The sequence below is a fragment of the Prinia subflava genome, chromosome 1 (assembly GCF_021018805.1).
Source record: "Prinia subflava isolate CZ2003 ecotype Zambia chromosome 1, Cam_Psub_1.2, whole genome shotgun sequence".
Lineage (NCBI taxonomy): Eukaryota > Metazoa > Chordata > Aves > Passeriformes > Cisticolidae > Prinia > Prinia subflava.
The window spans coordinates 92,406,636-92,430,555 of NC_086247.1; the positions used below are offsets into that span (position 1 = coordinate 92,406,636).

The following is a 23,920-nucleotide window of genomic DNA, read 5'->3' on the forward strand; positions in this document are numbered from 1 at the left end:
ATGCAGACAGATTGAGTTTAGTCATTGTTAGTCAATTAATTTCTCTATCCTTTTCACTGCAGGATGGAGGAGAAGAGAAATAGGTGGCTGGAGAAAAGTTGTGACTATTTAAGATGCCATACCATTCTTCTTTGTTTTGTTTTCATCATTTTTTACCCCTGGATATACTTTTTCATTCTTTCTAAGCAGCAGCCTACATTGGTCAATGCCAGGGCTGTCCACTGTCAAATGTTCTTCCTTCCAACTACTTTGTGTGATTACATTGCTTACATTACTGAGGAGGCAATGTAAGAAAGGCAAACAGGAGGCAATGTAAGAAAGCTGTTTCTCAGCAGAAAACTTATCAATCAAGAAAGAACGGGGTGGGGGGAAGACAAGAGAGGAAAAAAAAAAAGCTTGTCTCCTAAGCTTGCTGTTTGATTTTGTGTGAAGGTAAGTAGGGGTCATAAACCTGCAGCATATAGGAGTGAGAGACCACTGTAGATCCAAGAGAGATCCTTTTAATATTCTTGTAGGATGGGACTCCTAGAAGGAAAACAAGGGCTTGGAAGAAGCAGAACAGATTTGGCAAGGCAAGTAGACTTGATTGTCAGGCTTTGTCTGCAAAGAAGCGCTCATGTTTGATGATGAAATGTCTGCTGAGACTTTCCTTTGGGCTGCAGCAGTGTTGAAACTGATGTGTCATAATTTCAGTCTGTAGATGTGGCTTAGAAGGGAGGAGTGAAGGAAAAATTGTCTCCTGAAATAACTGCTCCAGTCAAATATGACTTGTGAGAGCTGTCATGTGTATGCTTTTCACTTCCAGTATCCAGACTGGTGATATGAGAACCAGTGATATATGATTTCTAGAAAAGATGCATTGGGTTGATGTTCATACAGTACCTGGCACTAGTTAGAGTCATATTTATTCCTACTATGTTAGAACTAATTATGGTAAGAAGAAAACTTATCTGCTATCTTTTTAGTTATAGAAAGATATGAGATCAAGGGCACTCTTTCAAAAAGCACTTTATTTTCTTGTTCCAAGCATGCATTAATTATTTGAAATAAAAAAATCACATCTCCATTGGGCAACATAGCCATGAAGTGTTTTCAGTTTAAAAGAGAGCTAATTAAGAGCTCTTTGTAGGATAAGATGAATGTTATTTATTTACTGAGATCATTCAGTCATCAACAAATAATCCTAACATACAGAGTGTGATATGATTTTTTTAAAGAACCAGTTTTAAAGAAATTAAATTAAATATGTCCAGACTACAGGCACAGCTGCAGCATAAGCACACAATCTAGCTTGAAATAAGCCACCTTTTTTTTTTTTTTTTTCTCCGAGTACTTCAGCTCATCATTTTATTTTTCAAGATTCTGTAATAGTTTTTTTTTTTTTTTTCTTCAAATAAGTGTCTGGGATTGCTGCTGCAAGCTAGGTCCTTTGGATGTGTCAAGCAAAAAAAGTAATGCAGGATGTATGCACTGGTTTGTATTATTCCTTTAAATTAGGACTTTGTTTAGAACTCCATATAGGCAGCAAATTGGTGATATATAACCCATCAAAATCCTTTCAGGTTTCTAGTCTCCTCTAAATTGGATTGTATTCAAGTTAATCTGAGACAGAATGCATTATTGCCTTTACATAGAGTCATCCAGTCCCTCACGTTTCATAAATCTGAGGACAAAAAATTAATCCAGTAGTTGCAGCTATAGTGAATCTGTTTATATTTTCTCCCACTGTCTTAAACAATGTTAATTTCCTCATCCAGACTCTTGTGAACTTACGGAGAAATAACAGTGTTTTAATTTGTGTTACAGAATTGAAACATACATTTTAATTAATAAGGTTGGAGTGCTTTGGATTAGAAACTGTTTAGTGGCCCTCAGATGCTTAGGTAAACTACCTTTTTCCTATGGAATAGAGAGGCACATACTGATAATTTGAGGTGAACTCCCCAGAATGTCAGTAGAGTTCCTTTAGTGTAGAAATAGAAATAACTTCATCCATTCTTTCATTGTACTTATTCTCCAGTTAGATGAGTTCTATCCTTATAAGCCGTATAAATTTACTGTTCTGTTGTAATGTTTCTTTGGAAACTTTGTGCTATATTTTTACAATGCCGGTGTGTTGAACTGCATTTTTTAGAATATATTTTTATTAGGAAACACAACTTTGGAACAAAAGCATGTATCCTTTTGTTTCTCTTTGTGGTTCAAGGTGGGCTAAATAGCAAGACACTTGTGTTAGTTCTTTTTCTGACAGATATTTAGGTGGTCCTGTATTTTCCTATTAAATAATTGGAACTGCAAAAACTTCTTTACTGGTAGTCTGCACCTTGGCTAATTGGTGCTGAGGATGTCACTAGTCAGATCCAAGGACCTCCTGCTGCTGGTTTCCCAAGTTACAAATCAGAATTAGCTGCTGACAGCCAGCCAAATAACTTCAGCAAATACTTAGGACAATGGGCACTGAAAGGCACCAAGGCTGTGAAGTAAGTCAGTGGTTTATAGACACTGAAGCATTCCTGAGGATCTCTTAAGCTGAGCCACATGGTGCTCAGCTAGGAAGTTGATTGATGGTTTTACAGAGAAAAAAAAAGTTTATGAAAGAATGCTTTTCTTACAGATTATCCTGCATTAATATATATCTGATGTGCCTGGCAATGGTTCAGCAATTGGATGTTTGCCAAGCCTTGACACTTCTGCAAGACACAATGGAGTTTGTCTAGCAGCATAGAGCTTTTTGTTTTATGATCCTGTTTTTAATGAGGCTGACACTTTCATAAGAATTATCCTCCTCTAAATCAGTAACACTTGTACATTGTGATCCTTACATGTTAAATTGTTTATCTGGGCTAAAGTGGAGTCCATTTTGCAAATTTTTGCATCTTATCCAGAATTTCTGTCTTACTATATCATTCTGTTTCAGTGGTTGGATTAAACAAAAAAGATAGCAGAAGGTCTCACGTGAAGTTGAAGAATTATAGACTGCATACAAAATGTTCTAGCAAGGTTCCCTGTTCACATATCCCAAAAATATGCACAGAAGTGTTTGAATGTCTTTGTAACAACCAGTGCTCAAGGATATCAATGGGAGCTGGGAGACTGAATGCATTTGTAGATCTGTTTGCAGCAATTTCTCAGAACTAGACAAAAGTTTGGTATTAAATGTCTTTACTGGACTTATTTACAAGGGAATTTCTTTTGTGCAGTTTGTGCTGTTAAATGTTTGTGTTTTGTGTGCTGTTTTACAGAGAGTGAAAAAGGCATTAATGTGCAGTGGGGAGAATTATTAAATCCTCCCTCTTGATCTTGGAAGGCAGTATAGCTTACTAATTCTGAAACTGCAGCACAGAAATTGGTCAGGCTATGATTCCCCTATGTTAAATTTATAATTAAGGTCCGGAACAAATAAATAAATTATTTTACTTTGAAATTTGACTTTGGTCTAGCATCCGTAATGTCACTAGTGAATGATTTTTTTTAAGTGAAAACGTCTTTGTATGATTCAAAATGACTGAAAAGATATGTGTGCTTTTTTTTTATGAGAGAAGCTTTAACAAACCATCATTGAAGCTGAATTATTTCTCATTACTAGCAGAGAGTGGTTCATTTAAATTGCATTTAAGGTCATCAACAGGGCAGGTTGAAGGAGAGGAAAGAGAGGAGTTATGCATTGTGGTTAAATGTGTTGGAACAGACCTGCAAAATAAAATAGAGACTGTCAGATAGCCTCAATATTTGTTCTGTCATGCATAGAAACATACACAGAGAGAATATGCAGAAAAACTATTGCTCCAGTGGCTTGCATTCAAGCATATGGTTTGATGAATTGCTTGGAGCCCTGGTGATAAAGAATATTAACAACCTGAAGACGGCAAATCATTTAACTGCCCCATACTATTGATTATTGTCACATACTATTCCTTAGGTTTAAGTGGAAGTAAACTAAAGTATTTGCACAAGTAATTATAATTACAAGTTGCAAATTCTCATGAATCTGTACTTTTATTTATGCAGTGCTTATGATATTTCTTTGAAGACCAACTTTTTTTGTGATATGACACAGCCTGTTTTCTCAAGTGTTGTGTCCTGTGATGATGATAGACTTCTCCACCAGTATGAGCCTCACTTTCTCCATTGTTTTCCCTTGCAGGCTGTTGGCTATACCCAAATAAACTGAAAGGCAGTCCTGCCTGCTTTCCCTTGTAGTGGGACACATGCTTGGGGAGTGCTTCTCTGACTAGTTGCTGTTATTCATTAAACTTGTGGGAACTTACTGTTGTTGAGTCTATTTTTCTGCCAAGTTTCATAGAAATTGGTCAGTGAATTCATAAGTCACTGGAGTAGAATGGTACGTGCACAACAATCATGCCCTGTTTTCCTAGGTATCCTGATTAAAGCTATATTTCTTAAATGCAAGCCTAAGGAATCTGAGTTGACATTGGAGACTTGAGTAGGGGGATTCAGTTACCAGTACTGGGATCTACTTACTCAATTCTTAGTAAAAGCAAAAGAGAAGTTGTTTTAAAAAAATAGAAGCTGAATGTTTTCCGTTCTTCTTTATTCCTAAAACCCACTCTGATTGATTTAAACTAATATTTCATAAGTAAGAGTGGTATCAAAACTCCTGTTTGAATAGTAACTCTAAACCTAAACAAATGAGGGAAAACTTCATAATAATCCCAAGATGACTGGATATTTTGTTCAGCTGGAGGAAAGGAATGCATATCTTTTGAAAATTTTCTTTTAAGAGGTTTTAATTTATTTTTCTGTGCCAATCTGTAGTTAAGACTCTGGTGTGATTGAATATAGCCAGTTTTGCTCATTTCTCTAATTTGTGTTTGTGTTCATGTGTTCACACTCAGTCTTAAAAGGCTTCTTTCCCATGTCTGAGTCTCAAACAGTATCTGAGATACTACACGTGTGTCTAGAGCATCTCAGTAGGTTTCAGGGAAGTGTTTTCATCCTGTACATCACTTTAGGGTTTATGCTTGTATGTTTCACTGTATTCTATCATCTGTATTTAGGATTTATGGCATCCTTTTAATTTTTGTTTGAGGCAAGCAGTTGAAATAGGTAATTACTCTCATTATTTTACTAGAGAATGGAGGCAGAAGAGAGAAAATATTAGAAGGAATCTTTCTGAAAATATGGTCAACTCACAAAGCCACTTTATTATTAGCAGTTGTTTCTGTTCATACAAAAACAGGTAAAGGTATAGGACAATGTAATTTGCAGCCAAATTGTTGTTAATGTTGCATAGGGACAAAAAGATGTCTTATGCTACAAATTAAGAGTTACTATAAGCTCTTTATTAGATTATTTGGGTATTACAGCACATGACCCAAGGCTAAAGTTCATGTTCTTAAAAAGAAATTATTGACAATTAAGATAAGCTATTTAAGAAAAGACATTTCTCCCATTTCTGAAACAGACTAAAACCAGACCTTTCATTAGGTTTCTTCTTTTTTCTAGCGTTGCTAAAGCTTGTGGTATATGTAGAAGTGACAAATGGTGTATGAACATGCAGCAAGCGTCTTTTGCTGCAGGGCAGAGTACTTTATTTTTTAGGTTGTAGTTTGGGTTGGATATTTGATGACTTTGTAGGATATTGTCTATATTTTATTTCTTTATCCAACTTCGTGATATGCATTTTGCATTTTTAATAAAACTGCTCTGCAAAGTATCCCATCTATCATTATCAGAAAACATAAACATATGCAAAAAAGTGCTCCTTTATCTGTTGGATCATATTTCTTTTAGAAAAAATGAGAAACATTTTGGAATAGCATTTGTGTTTGATTTGTGTTTCCTCTAGAGTGTTTGCATTGGAATTATTTTCAGTGCTCATAGGGTTCAGAAAGAAAATGATTCTTTAAATTCCTCGAAAAATAATGTAATTGTGGAATTCTGAAGCTTGATTGCAATGCTATGATTACGATGGCTTAGTCATCAATATTCTGTAGTAATATTGCTCTGAGTGTTGAAAGGCTGAATATTTTACATTTTAATACAACTTCTTACACATGTCCATGCTAACTGACAGAACTGGTCCTGCCTGGAAGGGTCTTTATTCAACCTAACTTTCCATTGAAACTTCTGGTATGCGTTGGCCATGGGCAAGAGTACCATCCCAGACGAACTGCAGCACTCACCCTGTAACCCCTGGGATGTTCTGCGTGTTCCTCTCCCAGGGACATGTCCCTGTAGCCATTTGTGAGCACCTCAGTCAGGTTTGGAACCGGGCCTTTGCTCCCTGCTCCACTCCTTTCTAAATCAAATACACGTTCTCTCCCTAGTCACCTATAAGCTGGTGCTTCCACAGCCCCTGGCAGGGTTGGAGGAGTCTCCTAAAACTGAAATCTCTGTTAAATGAGGGGAAGTACTCCTGATGGAGAAGCCATCTTGGGAAACAAAAGACAACAAAAGAACAAGTAACAGGAGCATGATTCTTCAACGATTACAACTGCTGTGCAGAGAAGTAGTATTTGAAATGCTCTTATCTGGTTTGAAGGGAAATGTGATCTCCCAGTGTTAGTAATAACTCATTAAAGAAGTCTTTGAGACATGTGTGTTGTTTTTTCAGCAAGATTTCCCTAGTGGTGGGTTTCTAATAGTTAATGCAGCTGAGCAGCTGTTCTAAGATTTGTGCAGTTTGATGCCTTCATAATTTTTCTCCTGAAGTTTCATTGCTGGGTTATGTCTTTCGGAGCTGAATATAGGCTCTAAAGGTGTTAGTAATAAGTCTAAGGAACACATTTTAGAAATTTTTAAAAGAAGACAAAGGTAAACTTGTGTAACACTTGTAGACTTGTGTTACCAAGTGTTTAAAGAAAAACTATTTAACAAATGGATGTTCTTAGATTATTTCAATAATATTTTTAGGGATTTCTTTCCTAGTGTCAACTGTTTGGTGGGGTTTTCTAATAGATGGAATAATAAACGTTTTCTGAATTGCTAGGATCTTGTTTGAATTCTACTCTTTAAAAGACCAAGTAATTTCCCTCTCAATATTCTTTTGTTGAAGATTCATAGATAGAAGCTCATCTCTATTTAGATTTAATTCATGTTCCTATGTTGACATATAATAAGTTCATCAAAAGGTAAATTATTGTTTAGATTGAGACCTTTGTGAGCATTAATCTGTTTGAGAAAAATACATTAGTATCCTTCAAAACCCTTGACTGATTTCTGTTTGACCTCCCTGTGGACATCTCCAACACATTTTAATTGCATTCTGCTGATGATATATTTTGGCAGTCTATCACTGACTACTTGAAATAAATTTAGATTAAGGTGGCTACACACCAAAAAGGCTTTGAGTACTCTGTGAGAATTCAGTGGATATAATTAAAGAACTTCATGATTTGAAACTGGGAAATGTATATTAGTGCAAAGCAAGCATTCTCCTTTTTTGGTCAAACTGACCCATTTAGAGTTGCAGAGACAATACCCTTCATTTGAGAAAATATTTTAAGTAATAGTGAACATTAAAAGAAAGGTTTGACAGAAATCAGGGGATTACAATGTTATTTTTATCTGCAGACTTTCTAATTTGTAATGCATACTTTCCTGGCAGTTATTTTTCTCATTAAAAACAAACAAACAAACAAAAAACCCCCCAAAAACCCCAAAAACCCCCAACCACAAACAAACCAAACAAACAAACCCACAAACAACACTCCACCCCCCAGCCCCACCCCAAAACCAGAAAAGGATACCCCTACCTTAGTTTTGCTGCTTCATGACTTGCTAAGGAATTGTTTTAGCTTGTAGCCAGGTGCAGCAAGCTTGGCTTACCTGTAGATGGGAAGGCCATAATGAATGAATGGTATTATCTGTGCTGTTGAGAGAAGGCAAATTTAGGTAGGGATTATTATCCAAGAAATTGTATTTATGGAACTAGAATCCCCTAAGTGCATTCCATGTTTAGCTGACCATCTTGCCCTTGAACATGCTGACTCTTTTCCCTGCTTTCTTGTCTTCTAGGATGCATCAGTTTTACAGATTCTTGAGCTGTTTTCACACTTTTTTACAAAGAATACTTGTTATTAAAATCAGTCATTTCCCTAGGATTTGGTATTTCCATATAAAATGACTGTGATATATTGAGGAATTGATGAAAAACAAAGCAAAACAAGCCTTTCTTTATTAAAGTATTTCTGTATTCTGTATTGCCATTTGAAGTTTACAGTATTATATCTTGGCTCATAACTTAGTGTGAAACAAAGCGTTTAACACCTTTTTATTTGTCCCTTATTAGAGTACTCTATTCTGAATGCTAGGGTTCTTTCGTGATTAGAACATGAAATGTTGTAAAAGATATGTCCCACAATCCTGGTATATGTCACAGAAAAAAGATTATTCGTTAGCTTTTCAGTTAAAGAAAGACATAAACTATCTCCTTTCTATGATTACATTTCTGAAATTTCAGCATTTTACTGTAACCCAACTTCAACTAATTTCCAGCTAATTTTTAAAATATCATCTCTAAATCCCCAAAATGTATTTCTGTCTTCTCTTGCCATTCATCTATTTAAAAAAGTAAAAGTAAAAAAATCGAATAAAATAGGACTGTAGGATTCAGGTCTTGAAAATGCAAGAAATCTGAGAAGAAGAATGCTCTGTGGAGGATGAAGTGACATGTCAAATACTTCCAACACATCCTGGCAGCTTGTGTGCAAGCTCCTGTTGTAGAAGTTTATATGATGGTAAATTCAGATTCAGAAAGTTATTTAGCTTGGCTACCAACATTTTCAATGATTGAAACTTCGTATGCCATGCCACTTCCCAAGAATTAATCAGTTTCCATGAAAACATGTTGTTTAAATTAACCCAAACTCATTAGCACTACAGAGATGGATACTTAGTAAAAAAGCCTCCATTAATTAGCACTGCATCCCATAGTATGCCTACAGCTCATGACCATTTCCTTGAATTTGTGCAGTGTGTGACCCTTTGCATCTGATATTCATCTACAGCAGAACGATGGCCCATGTTTTGTGTGTAAAACAGCGAGCGTATGTTATAATGAGTGGCACGTTACTCACTTTTTCCCAGTGAATTCCAAAGTCATAAACAAGGTTTCTCGTATACCTCATTTTGAATTCAGAGCTCAGTGCAGGTTTTTCATTTGTGTTCTGACAATAGGCTTAGCAATAATAAATTTTGTTTTTTCGGTTTTTAAGCTTATGGAAATGTTGCTCTTTGTCCTTTCAGTGGCTAAAAAGTATTTGTGCAGGGTGCTGGACTAACCCTTCTGGTGGAGGGTCGAATATTCTCTGCCTGTGTGTAGTACCTGGACAACATGAGCATATCAATATTTCACAAAGTGTATTTGTGAGGCATGGAGTGGAGTGCAGTAATTCCATGCTTCAGGAACCTGCATTTCTATATGCTGTGCACAGGGGTGCAGAACAATTCTAAACTCATATATTGTCTGTGTTTTCTGAAATTGCTTTCTTTTGTGTTTAAGTCTCTTTTTGAAAATCTGTTCCCAGTCCTTTTTGTTTTACTTTCTTGCTGTATCTACCATTGCCTGTCATTGAACTTGCTCCTTGAATAACGTTGTTGGTTCTGCAAAGAGCTAATTAACATCAGGCAAGTGTGTCCCTGATTGTTAATGCACATAAGACCTTTACTCTGCTAACTCAGGAAGTAATGTCCACTTTCTCTGAAAACCAACAGAATTCTTGTAGGATGTCTATATACAGTGGGAAATTTTAGTTTTATCTCTTTTCAGTTGGGAAGTATAATGATTAGGTGGTTTTATTTTTATCCTTCTTTCATTTGTGCAAGAGCTAACCTTCTAAACAGGCTACTGTTTGCATAACATACATGCCTGGAAATAGGAAGGTCATAGGCAGGTGACCAATAGAAAAAGCAAAGACCTCTCTTGAAGAAAAACTTCCTCAGACTGAAAAATAGTACCAACTCATGAAATTCAGCTATGCACTTTTCCCTCCATTTTTTAAGAAATCTTTTCCTCCCCTTTCTCTTCAAACTGGCTACAAACCCCAATTTATCATCATGATGTATGGTATCATTAATCCTCCTTGAAAGCAAGATGCATAATGCTGCAGTGTTGGCACTGAGCAAACTTCAGTGGCCTGACTGTCTTCACGCCCCTTCGAGTCTCTCTTGTTCTAGCAGAATGAAACTGGACTCCTAATCAGATTAGCTATCATGCTGTTTGCAGCAGCAAGTGACCTATTATCCTCCTCCCTTTCCTTCCCCTCCTCCGTCTCCCCTCTGCTAACGCACCGCAGCTACAAAACGAGCGAGACAGGGCTGCTGGTTTATGCTCTGGCAGTGAGCTGCTAGGAACAGAGGGCCCTATAGGGGTAGAATGACCTCTTTTGTGAGCAAGGACAAGAGTTTGCTTTGTGGGAGAGAGAAACCTTTTATGCTTTCTTTGGTATTTAATGATTAGTTGGCTCTATCTGCTGCATGCTTTTTATCGGGAACTCTCAAACTTTTTTTTTTAATGCCATAGGAAGAAGGTATAATTTAAATGAAACTTTTAGTGCTGTTACAAGCTTTCTTATTCCTTGTTTTGGAAAACTCCTTCTATAAAAATACTTTGCTTATCAATATAGTAGGAGAAGTGAGTAAAATCAACTATAATACAAATTGTAGAACTGCTAATCCCCACAACAATCACGGGTAGTCAACTTCCTTTCTAAATGCCTTGATGGCAAAGCATTTTCTGCAGGGGGAGAAATTCTGGTTTTGATACTTTTATATGGTAGATTTGGATAAATAAGCAAATTCAGTGAACCCATATTTTAAATGATTTAATCAGTTTCATTTCTCATACGCATGACTTTGGAAAAGTAAAATTTGGAATAAATACATTTGCAGCTTCCACTTTCTTAACCACAGAAGATAAAATGGAAAGCCATTCTAAGTCATGCGACTATTGGTTTCTTCTATCGGACTTCACATCTAAATATAAAGCAGATGGTAGTGGATCATTACCTAAAACTTACTTTGGTGTTAGTAAGGAGTAGATGGATATCTGGGCCAGAACTCTTAGTTTCAGCATGGAATTGTTCTTGTAAAATCTCCAAAGAAACCCTAAAAATTGGTGTGAAAGGTGGTAGTATGTGATGTATGTCCATATGTTGTGGTATTGGAGACGATGGGAAGGGGTTTTAACTAGTGCAAAACCACAGTGTTTAAAAGTAATTAGGAAGAGTTCTTGTTCCTAATGCTTGGTTGTGGTTTTTTTTGTTTGTTTTGTTTTGGTTTGGTTTGGTTTGGTTTTTTTTTTTTTACTGTGGTTCAGCTCTGATGAGATTTTGTAAATTACATAAAATAGCACAAAATATGAAGGCACTTTGGGGGGAAAATGTATAAAATATACATTCAAAAAACATTATTAGCACACTTTACTGAATTAGAACCAAGCTGTTTCCTGAACTAATTTGTATTGTGCTTGATAAGGTATTTCTTAATCTCTTTTCCATCAAAGTTCATTTAAGCTCTGATTGCAACTTAGTATGTGAGAGAGAGAGACCATGCATTTTACTTTTTGAAAGTATACCTTAATCTAACCAAAATGCAAATTATGTTTCATAGTTTTGAAAAAGCAATTGCTGGGAGATTTAAGGGGGGGCCAAGGTGCAATTAATTTTTCTTTTTTGCAGTTTGTGAATATAGTCCAAAGTTTTTTGCATTAGTTTGCAGGATCAGGAAATCATTGTAAGTACCTAAGTCACGTTTGTAGTAAATGATCCTTTAAATCCTGTTATGGCTTCAGAGGGTCTGAGAATTTCATACCATGAATATATACTAATGTGTAGCATTTTTATATAAATAGATGAGAACTTTAATTGTTAGAGTAAATATTCACTGAAGTATGTTGGCAAGGAGAAAGAAGAAGTATCTTTAATTTCATTACTAAGTGTAGTAGACAACACAGCCAAGCAGAATCTTCCGAAGTGATACTGTTCATTGTTCTGCTTTTAAAATAAATTCTATCCCTACATAGGTGGAGTGATCTCAGTCAATATAACTTGGTCTGTATGTCACTTTGTATTAGTTTGCAAACATTTGTTCTCAAAAATATGTAGACCATAACAGTTACTGTGTTCATTTCCTAAGCACTCTAATATATGTGTCATCCTGTGGGTAGTAGAAACCACAACTGCCTTAAAGGCTTGTACTGAACTAAGCACTTGCAAAACACAGCTCTAGGTTTTGTAACTGCAGACTGACATCCAGAAGTAATAGAAATAATCCTGCTGTAAGAGGCATCCAAGTGTGCTGAGAGTGCTGGCTGATGTCATTGTGGGGCTGTTCTCTCTCATCATTCAAAGGACATGACAACCAGAGGAGATTCTGGATGACTGCAAGAGGGAGGAATGTCACTCTGCCCTCCAGAAAGAGCAAGAAGGGAGAGCTGAGGCAGGGCAGTTGAACCTGTATGGGGCAAACACTCCTAGAAGCTACATCCTGGCACAGGAAGGGCAAGAGGATGCTTGGGAACACTCGGCATAGGATTACCAACCGCAAACCACGTGATGGGCCTGAGTGACTTTTCAGATTGGATCTCTGGCTTTGTGGAGGACTGGAAAGCAGTGGAGTTGAGGTGTTTTGGGGTGGGTTGGTTTGGGGTTTTTTGAGGAGGGTAGGATATTGTTTATTTTTTGTTTTGGGGTTTGGGGGTAGAGTTAGAGTCTTTGTTTTCTTTTGGGGTTTTCTGTTTTGTTTAGGTGTAGTTTGTTTGGTTTTGTTTACCTTAAATTTTTCTATGACTCCAGCATAGTTCTTAATGTACTTAGACTGGTGAGGTATAGACTGGATTACTGAATGATGAGAAGGTAAAGGAATTTATTGGACTGTCAGGTTCCCAGAGTGGCAATCCATAGTATAAGGTCTATCTGGTGGTTACTAAGGGTATTTTGCAGCCAGTGTTTCATGTCTTTCTTAATAAGGTGGAATCTGGGAGATGATACCAAATTAGGGGGGTACTTGACTGGCTGGAGGGTACAGCTAATATTGCAAGGGACCTCAACTGCCTGGAGAAATGGACTTACTGTAGCTTCATGAAGTTCAACCAAATCAGGTAAAATGTCCCAAATCTAGGATGAGATAACACCATCATGCTTCATTATGGATGTGGAGAGCTGACTGTCTGGGAAGCAGCTTTGCAGCCTTTGGAGTTCCTTTGGGAAAGCTGGTGCACATGAGTCAGCAGTGGAACCCCTCTGCAGTTGCCAGCTGTGCCCCAGCTGCTGTTGGAGAGTGCAGCCACAGGCCCCAGGGAGCGACTGGTGCCTTGGGAACTACGAGATGTCACAGAGAGAGTGCTCTGCCCATTTTTGGGTGCCTCAGGACAAGACTGACAGACTGACACACTGCAGCAATTCAGCAGAGGGACATTGAAATGATCAGGAGGATGGAGCACATAATAGTCGAGAAATAGATTTGTGAAAAGAAAGCTAAGAGGAGTTATTATTGCTGTTTATGACTGCCTAATGGACCAGTACAGAGAAGACAGAGCCAGACTGTCTTGAAGTCAGACAGGTCTTCCAGAGGTAGGATAGTAGGTAACAAGCTGGACAAGTTAGCACACAGCAAATTGCAGTTAGGTGCAAGTAAAAATATTTTACCCTTAGGGTGGTCAAATAATGGAACAGATTACCCAAAGTGGCTGTGATATTGCTGTCCTCGGAAATAATCAGAACACAACTGCAATTGTTGGTAAGGTAAGAAGGGTAAAAAAATAGGTCTTTTAAAAGGACAAAATACTTTTGAGCATTAATAAAGATCCTCTAGAAATTCAGGCTGTGAGACAGTTTGTACACAGTGTGTCGAGAGCAGAATTGCAGCTGCATTTATCTGTATGATACAGTGCTGAACTGTAAGTTGACCTGTACTTTACAAAATACAGAAAAAACATTGATCCTTTAGGTCATAGCCTGACAGCTTCTCTGTTTCAGCAGCCCTGAACCTAGACTTGTCTTTTTTACTTCAATCTACTTGCATCATCTGCTAGCCAGATATCATGCATTCTCTAATTGTGACACTTCGGTGTGAGTTACCATCTGAATAACTATGATTTGTACAGGATTGTGTCCAGCTCCATTATTTCTATCTTCCAGAAACCCTGTATATATACAGATGAAAAAAGGATAAGGGTTTCTTGGTGAACTGGAAATGAGTCCTTCCAAATCCTCCTTAGCATCAGTAGTTGTTCCCAGTTTGATTTTCTCTTTCAGGGAAGTCCCTGCAATGGGATGCTTCAGTGCTCATCCATGTGGTTGAACTGTTTTAAGAGGACACTTGGACAGTGGTGATTCAATGCTAGCAGAGTACTTCAGAATTACAAGAGGAAACTGATTCCTCCAAATCTCATTTTCTGTTTAAACTTGCATTAAATCCAGATTGGTATAGTGATCTGCTATATGCACAGTTCTTCACAATTTCCCCGTTAAGGCACTGATTCCGCAAAGTAATCAAAGCACATACACTGCATCAAGTATGTAAATAGTTCCTGTGAAATCCATGCTGAATAAATAAGGAGATACTCAAATAATTGAAGAGAAAATAAAGTAGGCTAAGCTCATTCTGAACAATGAATTTGGTGTTTGCTAAGCATTTATCTTTGGCCAGGAGTTTTTGTTTTTAAATAATTCTAAGGTTGTGATCAGGAATGGTCAGATTGACTGTCCTCAAGTCTGCAAGATACAAACATTTATGTAAGGCCTCCCCTTGGCAGATGGTCTTTCAGATTTCTGTGGTGCATTGGGAGAGGTATTTCTGTGGTCTTTGCAGCACTGCAGGCTGCCGTAAGAATTCACTGCTGGAGAAGGAATCACAAGGAGGTCAGGCAGTTATTGATAAGCATATGTGGGCTACTGAGAAGGTCAGAGTCAGGGGCCTCCCACTGAGGCAGCCTGCAAAGAATTGTGCTGTTGGAAAAGCCACTCCTGTTCACATTAAAAAATCTGCCAGGAGAGAGGAGAACAAGAAGGGGAGGAGAAGGAAAAAACAGGGGGATTGGGGGATTGAATTTCATATGTACAAAGTCAGTTATCAATTTCGAAAATTTCACTGGGATTGGTGCCCAGTATTTTAACATCTTCAGATTGTCTTGTAGATTAAAATAAATTAATTTTTCTGATGGAGACTTCCCTTCAGTTTAAAGGATGCTTGGTACTGCTGAAACCCGTGTTTATGATAGTGATGTGAAAATAAAGCAAAAAATTGCTAGAAGTTCTTTTTATTAAAGAAATTAATAATTTCAAGTGGTCTCTAAACCAGAAATGCACAAATTTTGTAAAAATTATAGATGTAAGATTCCTTATCTTCTTTATGATGGTTTACCCCACAAAAATGAAGTTAAAATCCATGTCAGATAATCTGCAATGAATATTCTTTATATTTGAGACATGTGAGAAGGCATAGGGTCAGAACTTTCTTCATTTGCTTGGAACCTGTTTTTCTTCCAACATTTTCATTCTCAGTAATCTCCAGTTACAGCAGAGCAGAGATCAGAGGCCAACTGTTAAGGTTTCTCTTGTGTGCTGGATAGTGATGGCAGAGTGAGAAATAAACCCCGAGCTGTGACCAAAGGCAGACTTGTAATTACTTGGATATAACAATAATTGGCCTTAATATTGTAACAAATGCTCTGAGTTTGCACATCTGAAGTCTGCAGTTTGGATCAATTTTCTTGTTTACAAAATCAGCTTGCCTTTATTAGCAGCAAAATTGCCCAGTAACAGGGTGGTGAATGATCGAATGAGGTTCACTGCAAAAGAAAGGAAAAAATTCTATATGTGATTAGACAGTGGATTTAAATAGGCTCCTGTGGAGGGCTGGAGTTTGGAGGGGAACTGGGTGGAGTGAAAATAGGAAGTGTTGGCTGACTTCATTAATACTGCTTGAGAGGTCTATTGTTCTCTTACCTGGTTTAAGTTTAGGCTCCTAAACTGAGGATGCAAAGGACTGAAAAAAACCAGCCTAAAATCAGTCGACACAAAACCTCTGTCACACACAGTTATGTACAAAGTTGATTTATCTTAATGATCCTACTTGTAAATATTTATCACTTACAGTAGCTTTCAGTATTTGAAGATCCATTTTGTCAACCAGAAATGGGACGTGAACTTTTTCCTAAAATACAGGTGTTCTTCCTCCTCTCTGCACATCGCCCCCCATCCCCAGTCATAAAACTTCATCCTTGGATCTCTCAGCATGAATTATTCCCATTGCTTGTTGTTCAACACCCTGATCGGAGAGCAGATGAGACAGTTATTCCTGTTGTTGCTGATTTACTATTACAGCTGCTTCCTCTTCTTGTGATTTAATTTGAAGTTTCAGCCCACCAGGGGGCTAATGGTCCCCACCTATGCAGCTTTAAAAGCTTGATGTTGTTTTCCACCAGAATGTTATTTCCATTCCTAGCCAGTGTTTTTGGTTTGTTTTTGTTTTTCCTCAGTGTTCATTTGGTAACTGTGAGGCAGTATTCCATTAGCCATTTTCATTAAAAAAAAAAAAAAAAAAAAAAGGAAATCCAGCCCAAACCCCATGCAACTCTTTAGACTGAAAGCTTGCAAATAAGAATTAGTCTGTTACAGTAGAAACTCAGCAAATCAGTAAGTTTTGTAGTGTTCTTATGGCTATTGGAGACCCATATAAAGAAACCCAAACTAAACAAAAGAGGATTTTATCAATCATTTAAATTCCTTACATTTCTCTTCTTTCTAACATACAGCATATAAATCCACTTATTTTTTTCATGCATTCCAGGAAAATGTAGGGCAGGCGACAAACCCAAGAGTATGTTTCATGGTGGATACTGCCTGTGGTGAGATGAATTCCAAAAACATTAGCAAGTGCACTGAAATCCACAGTGTGATTGTGTCCTGCAGGCAGATTCTGCTCTGAGGGAGCTCAGTTTGAGTGTGACTACAAACTTGTGACTGCGAATGGTCAACCAGAGAGCACTTGGTACTTCAGGAACGCTTTACACCAGACTTCTACCAAGATCCAAATTGTCCCTCTCCCTCACTATTCTCCCTCACCTATTCTTGAAGCAAAACTTAAGAAGTAATTAGTTTTCCAGTTAACCTTAAATTTTAAGCATTTTTCATTCTTAGTAATAAATTACCTTGAAAACATTTCTGTGCCAACAGGATTGACTTTGATGCTCAGCATGGCTTGCTCTCTGCCATTATTGTTACAGCGTGAATTTAAGAGTAACAGTCTTGAATTTGTATTTTGTAAAACATTTAGTTTTCTAGGTTTATTGCTTTTAAGTGATTAAAGTCAGTGTATGGGCTTAAGTTTTCCTCATTTGAGTATAAATCTGTAAAACAAACGTTTACATTTTACGATACATTCTCTGCTGGCCCAAAGAGTGCTTTGATGAATTATGCACCTTCTAGTGATGGATTATTTCTTTTACCAGTTCATGATTGGTTTCAGAAGTTTAGCTCTTCACTGAGTTAATGGTATCTTATCTTGCTGTGAATCACAGTTCTTTTCTTCACAGACACCCTGTTTTTGATGGCTTATTTCTTGCTTTGGGGTGGTCAGGAAGAGGGGAGGGATTGCATTGCAAAAATGATGAAAGCTGGGCAGGCTGACAGAAGTGGCTGTGTGAAACCTCAATGCTTTCAACTATTATTAAAGGGCGGAGTAATCTTTCCCCTCTTTGTGAAGGAGGATATTATTACCAAATATCAGCGTTCAAGGTTGCTATTTACAATATAAATCAAATGCACTACTTCCTAAGGCTCTGATAGATGGAAAATGAAGCATTAACTGCCAGGAAACAGGTTTTCCTGTATTATCACTCAGTCGTGCAGTGGTCACTAACCTTTTCAATACAACCTTAATACTGCATTGCTAATAGTATAATTTAAAGAATACAAGGTTTTAATAGTTACTTCAGGAGGAACGTTAATCACAGTGCTTTACAGCTGGTTTTGCTCACTGGAAGCTTACCATTTAATAAGCTAACTACTGTAATAACCATTAGTGCAAACTCTGCTTGGGTGATGTCTCTTGCAGTGTTTAATGAATTAGGCTCAAAAAATAAAACAGTACTAAACTTGTCTGACTTGCTGTAGAGGCAGCACAGAATTAGTCATTGGCTGTGAATGTTAATCACTCCACAGCAGTGATAATTTACAGCATTGTTGTAGCACTCTTGTGCTCATAAAATGAACTTAATAACCCACTGCTACCCATGGGATAAGCCTTCCTTCTCCTTCCCTCCCCTTTGCAATTGAATACCCAGTCTGGCTGCATAATAGCCATGTGAAATACTGCATTTAAAAGAGTGAGCAGCTGTATGATAAAATAAACAGCTCTAAAACAGATTTGTTAATTATCTCTTTCTTTTATTCACAGAGGGTGTTTGTGAGATATGGCTGACCAGTGAAGACACAGGGGCTTATGGCAGAGACATTGGCACAGACCTCCCCACGCTTCTGTGGAAGCTGGTTGAAGTTATTCCTGAGGGAGCTATGCTGAGGCTTGGCATGACAAACCCTCCCTATATTTTAGAGCATCTGGAGGTAAGGAAGAAAAGGAATCATTTATATGCTGACATGGACATTCATTGAGTGAGTCAGCATGGAACCTTGTGTGAACTGTCTTTCATTTTAAGCAGTAGTTTAAAAACATAATAGACTTAAAATACGTTTACAATTTAGACTAGCATTGTTAAACCATTTTCCTGATGCAGCAAGTTCTTAAGATAATAAGATACTCAAGTAATTTTGGGATTAAGATATGACTGAGATATCTGACATGTAGGACTTTATTGTAGTGATGTTCATTTGTGTGTATGAAGAAGTGTTTCCAAGAACTAAAGGAAATGTCATTTGCAAGTGATATGGGATTGGATTTTTCTTCCTGATGCACCTGAGACAAATATTTCCAGAAACACTATATGGTGCTCTCACTCAGTGATGCATTCATTATCCTATTTTTAGTGTGTTTAGAGTTTCCATGAAAAGAAACAGAAATGTAAGTATGTATCTGTGTTTAAATAAATGTAACAAAGCAGTTCAATGAAATTAGAAGTATATAATAGTGTGAATTTGAAAGAGTGGCCTATTCATACAGAGGAAGAAGTGAGTTTCTTCTGAAATGTAAGTTGGTTTTGATGGATTCTGTCCCCAAATGAACTTATTGAAATTCCTAGCAACATAGAATGAACATAAATGTAAAGATGAGGAAAAAGGAGGGAGGGATGTAGTTGAAGGTAAATTTTGTAACCATGTGCTTGTGTAATACCCGGATAAGTGGCTGGCATCCATGCTGCTTTCCCAAAGACAGTATAACATTAATAATTGCACTTGTGTTTTCTTAAGATTTCAAGGACAGTATTTTCTCTTCAGAGTGCTATAACTGCACCTTTGCCTGTTGTTGAAGCATGTGGGCCAGAGGAATCTCATCTTGGTAGGAATAAGCAGGTTTTCACTTCACCAGCTAAAGAATTTGAACTGCAGGAAGTTGCAAGAAACTTACTTGGTTGTTATTTTATTTTTTGGTTTAGCATTCACTTTATTGAGAGTTTTAACTTAGCACACTGCACAGGAGCCTTTAGAAAGTGGTGTGGTTGTGTTTTTGAGAACTTTGCATTGTCTGGGATTCTCATATCTGCCACAAGCTTCTTTTTTTAATATTTATTTATTTATTTATTTATTTATATTTTATTTTAACATTTTTCATCATCTTGTACAAAAGCAAATCAAGCTTTTAGAAACTTTCACAGTTAGTTCCTTTGCTTTCATTTTTAATTCACATTATTAAAAGTGTTTTGGCATAGACTGCTGCTTTTGTCACTGCTGGTCATTGTATGAGTGCTCTCAAAGCTTTAAACAATAGAAAAATCAGTTGCTGTAAATAACAAACTGCTCTGCCAAGATAAAGGGCACTCGATATAATCCAAGAAAAGTGGAAAGAATGTTGCTTTCCTTCAATCATAGTAAGCGTGAGCATGTCACAAATCTGTAAATTTATGATATCTAGTCTTTCTGTTTATAAATTTTCCAGAAGGTGCTGTAGGTAAGACTCATTTTTTTACCTGACTCATATTTAGGAAAAGGATTCGTATCTCTTTGAAAATGGACCTTTAGGTGTCATGGAAAAGGGAGATGAATTCATGGAAGCCTACTGAAAACGTGTGTCTTGAATATTGCTGTGCAGAACATGTGTTTGTGCACGCCAGCCTTTTTTGTGCAGTAGCAACATCTGCTGTTGCTCATGTTCTTCAGTGCTCCTTACAATATCCAGTTCATGATTTTTCTAAGGATTATTTAAGCACATTTCTGTGTTACATGTGTGACCAAGAATTTCTGATCTTTAAATTTGGTGACGTAATTTTGCTGATTTTTAAACTGAATTAGTGATATTTTTTTGCTTTCTGCATTTTATCCTAGTCTCCTCTTCCAAGCTTACCAGACTTTTCTCTGAAGGATCACTGGGGAATGTAATCAGTCTCCTGTATACGTGAAAGTAAACTTTTTATGGGTAACATTCTTTTAACTTTCCAGTTGAGGAAGGGGTAAAACTCTAATTCGTTTTAAAAAAACAAAATTAAGTGAGAAGCTGATTAACTCTGACGTCAGTTGATCAGGATAAAATCCAACTTTAGATCTGTTACCTCCTAAGAAAGGTATGAAGGTGTGTTATGCATTGCAAACATCTTTCATTAATTGTTTTAAAAGGTGCAGCATTTTAATAATTTATGTTGCTAGAAGTCCTCTGTGTAATTATGGTGTTGTTTGGCTTTCTGTGAAAAAAATTTACCTGGGCAAAGGTACTAATCTTGTGTCACTTTTTGTATGCAATGCAAAGGACAAAATAATTTCAAATGTGTATCTTTTTTAAAAATCAGACATTTTTGGCAGTTGGATGCAATTGTACACAGGCAACAGCTCAACAGGGGTTTGTTTCACTTTTGAAATGATATGTGGCATAGAGCTACAGTAGTCATCTAAATGTAGAAATTAATTTTGAGATCTGGACAGAGCTTGCCTAGAGACTCAGCCTAAAAGCAATAATTTTGTTTCTTTTACTTTTCTTCCATATTTATTGGAACTTACCTGCAGGTGAGAGGGTTTCATTTGCCTCAGTGTCTGGAAATCAGTTTCTTAGTCTCCACTAAGAAGTGGTAGCCAACAGCTCTGCTGTTGCACTGATGGAGGCCAGCACAAGGAGAGGAGGAGGAGGAAGACAGCTTGGGTCAGGAGTGGTGAGATTAGAGCAGAGGAGGGGGCAAAGGAAAACTGGGAGAGTTTATAATGGACATTAAGGCTCTTATGCTGGAAGGCTTGCTAGATCTAGGGGCCTGGGCCATTCAGACTCCTGTTTGTTTAAGGCAGGGAGTCAGTTTAAGTTTTCGTATGATTTAAAATAGCATATCCAGTTCCTTCAGGTAGTACTGTCAGATAAATGCCATTCTGTACTTGAAAATTGTTGTCATTTCAGAGTATACTGTAATCTCATGAAAATCCTTATGCTTGTGCTGTGTGGTCTGACAATTTAGTACTTTAGTTTTTTATTCAGTAAATATGGTGGTATTAATGCCTTGTGTAACATGAATAGTCTTGGGATGAGAAGCAGACGTGTTTTCAAATTATAAATTTTGCATCCACTTGGGCCTTCTTGTCTAAAAGAAAAATGTGTTTGGAACCATGCAATGTTTCATAGTCATGCAAAATACTGAGCACTTTCTGGCATGCTGTCATTACAAAGAGAGCCTTTATCATAATTATTTAGGGTATAATCTAAAGTACTGGATTTTTTTATCTGCTGTTTTCTTTAGCCATAGATGATGTCTGTGCTTACATTAGTAAGCATGGTATGAAGTATTAAGAGCAGATGAAGAAAACACAGAATTTGGTAGTGAAGCCACTCTATCTAAATTTATCTGCATTTTGGAGTCTTTGCTTCAAAATAAATGTAATTCTCTTAATCAAACTTTCATACTACTGATGACCCAAAGCAGTTTCAAAGGCGTAACATTAGTCTGAATCCCTCTGTTCCCACCCAGGACTTGGAGTACATTTATGGTGAATCTGGAGTATGGCTACTACTCTGATTTCCTTGGAAGCTAATTTAGTTTGTCCACTATGCAGCTCACCCCAGAATGAGCCAGGGAGCATGGGGAACTGCACTTTAAAATTTCCCTCCTGCTTTCAGTGGGCACATCCAAGTGAACACAGCAAATTCTGACAGGACTTCTCCAGACTTCTTGTTATGACAGGGAGCATTATTTGGCATGTTTAAAGGAACTGAAGGACCAGAGACTCCGACTCTTGGTTGTGGTACTAAGACTGAGAAAAGTTCGAGTTTGCTTTGACTGCAGGAGACATTCTCAGTTTTACTCTCAGAGAAAACGTGGCCAAGCAATGGAGGTAGTATTGCATTTTCCAAAGTGCTCTCACAGTCTTAGCAATCTGTTTGAATGGATACACCATGAAGCATATAGCTTGCTTATTTCAAGGTTGGTCTCAAACTGAGATTTTGAGATAGCGAGATCAGTGTCAGTCCTATCTCAAAATGTTGATGCAACACGACATTATGGAAAATTTGGGATTTTATCTATATGGAGAAGAATCTTAATAAACAGACATGGACTATGGCCAGGGAAAGATAATTTGTCCCAGAAGTTTTTTTTGTTGTTGTTGTTTTATATAATGTGAAGGAGGAGGTTAGTGTTAGAATCCATTATATAATCCTAGAAAAACCTGCAAGGAGTGTACATGTGTATGGTTACCCTGTGTGTTCTTGCCCATATGTCTTTGCACAGAGTTACTGCTCTAATTAGACGCACTGCCAGATGTCAAAGGTTTTATCACCCCATGGTATCAACAGGTAGCAAAAGTACATAAGGAATACACCCTGCTTTAGAGGCAACTTCCAGGCATTTTTTCCCCAGTCATATTCTGAAGCTACCCACTAGTGCTCTGGTGAGATAGTGGTTAACATCCACTTCCAGTGACTGGTGGAGAGGGAGGCTTGGGAAAAATCCATTAAAGCAATGGTAGTAGATAAACGATGAATGGGAATTAGTCTGAAAAGTAAAAAAAAATAAGGCAAAATGTATAGCAGCTTGAAATTAATGTTCTTGGCATAGTGTTAGATACTAATTTTGCCTTGACTATATTTCACTTTTCCTTAGGTTTAAACTTAATTTTCTTTTAAAGTATCTGGGGCTCTGTCCAAATCACAAGGGACTCTAGATCATCTAGACTGTAAAAGGGCAGGGACTCACATCTCAGCCTTAGCTTGCCTCCTTTGTGGGTTTAACATAATCCCAGAGTTGTCTGGGATTTTAGTACAGCACTTTCTGTGAATGATGGGATGGTTCCAAATCTGTATAAAGGAGGCAGTTCACACCTGCCATTCCCGTAAGTGCTTAATTTCACATGACTAGATGAGTAGTTGTCTTTGTCACCTGTCAAAATGAGTCTGTCTCAAACCATACTATATGCCATCTGTGGGCTGTATCTCTGTTATTAATTCAGGACATTTGAGTGATACACCAGCCATTGAGATGGAGTCTGCATGGCAGCAGAGTCTTTAAATGCAGAAGGTGTGCCAAGTGTACCACGAGTTGCAGTAGTATTTCTTTGCTCTTTTGCTTTGATTTTTTGTGTCAGCTCGGTGTTTATGGTCCTTAACCTCATTGAAGCTGATATCCTACAGATGGCTCCCTCAAACGTGCCCTGACACAGCACATAGGAAATTATTCCAGTAAAATTACTAATTCACTTTTCTTTTTTTCTCTGTTGTCCTTTTTTCCTTCTGAGTGCACCAAGTGTTTTTGAGCATTTTGCATAAGCTCAAGTTTTGAATAACCTAGAGGGTAAGCTGATTTGAAATGAGTTTAAAAAGGGAATAATATGCACACATTCCTCAATGGCAAATAAAAGGGCAGCATAATTTCAAG

General features: G+C 37.4%; 1 protein-coding gene across 2 annotated transcripts in view; it reads left to right on the forward strand.

The window, feature by feature from the left end:
- CDKAL1 (CDK5 regulatory subunit associated protein 1 like 1) overlaps window positions 1-23,920 on the forward strand; it is a 388,807-nt gene that overhangs the window by 219,449 nt on the left and 145,438 nt on the right. For both annotated transcript variants that reach the window (XM_063403595.1, XM_063403604.1), the window contains one exon: window positions 18,364-18,530. In XM_063403595.1, the coding sequence (XP_063259665.1) occupies window positions 18,364-18,530 (167 nt within the window). The remainder of the gene's footprint in view (window positions 1-18,363; window positions 18,531-23,920) is intronic.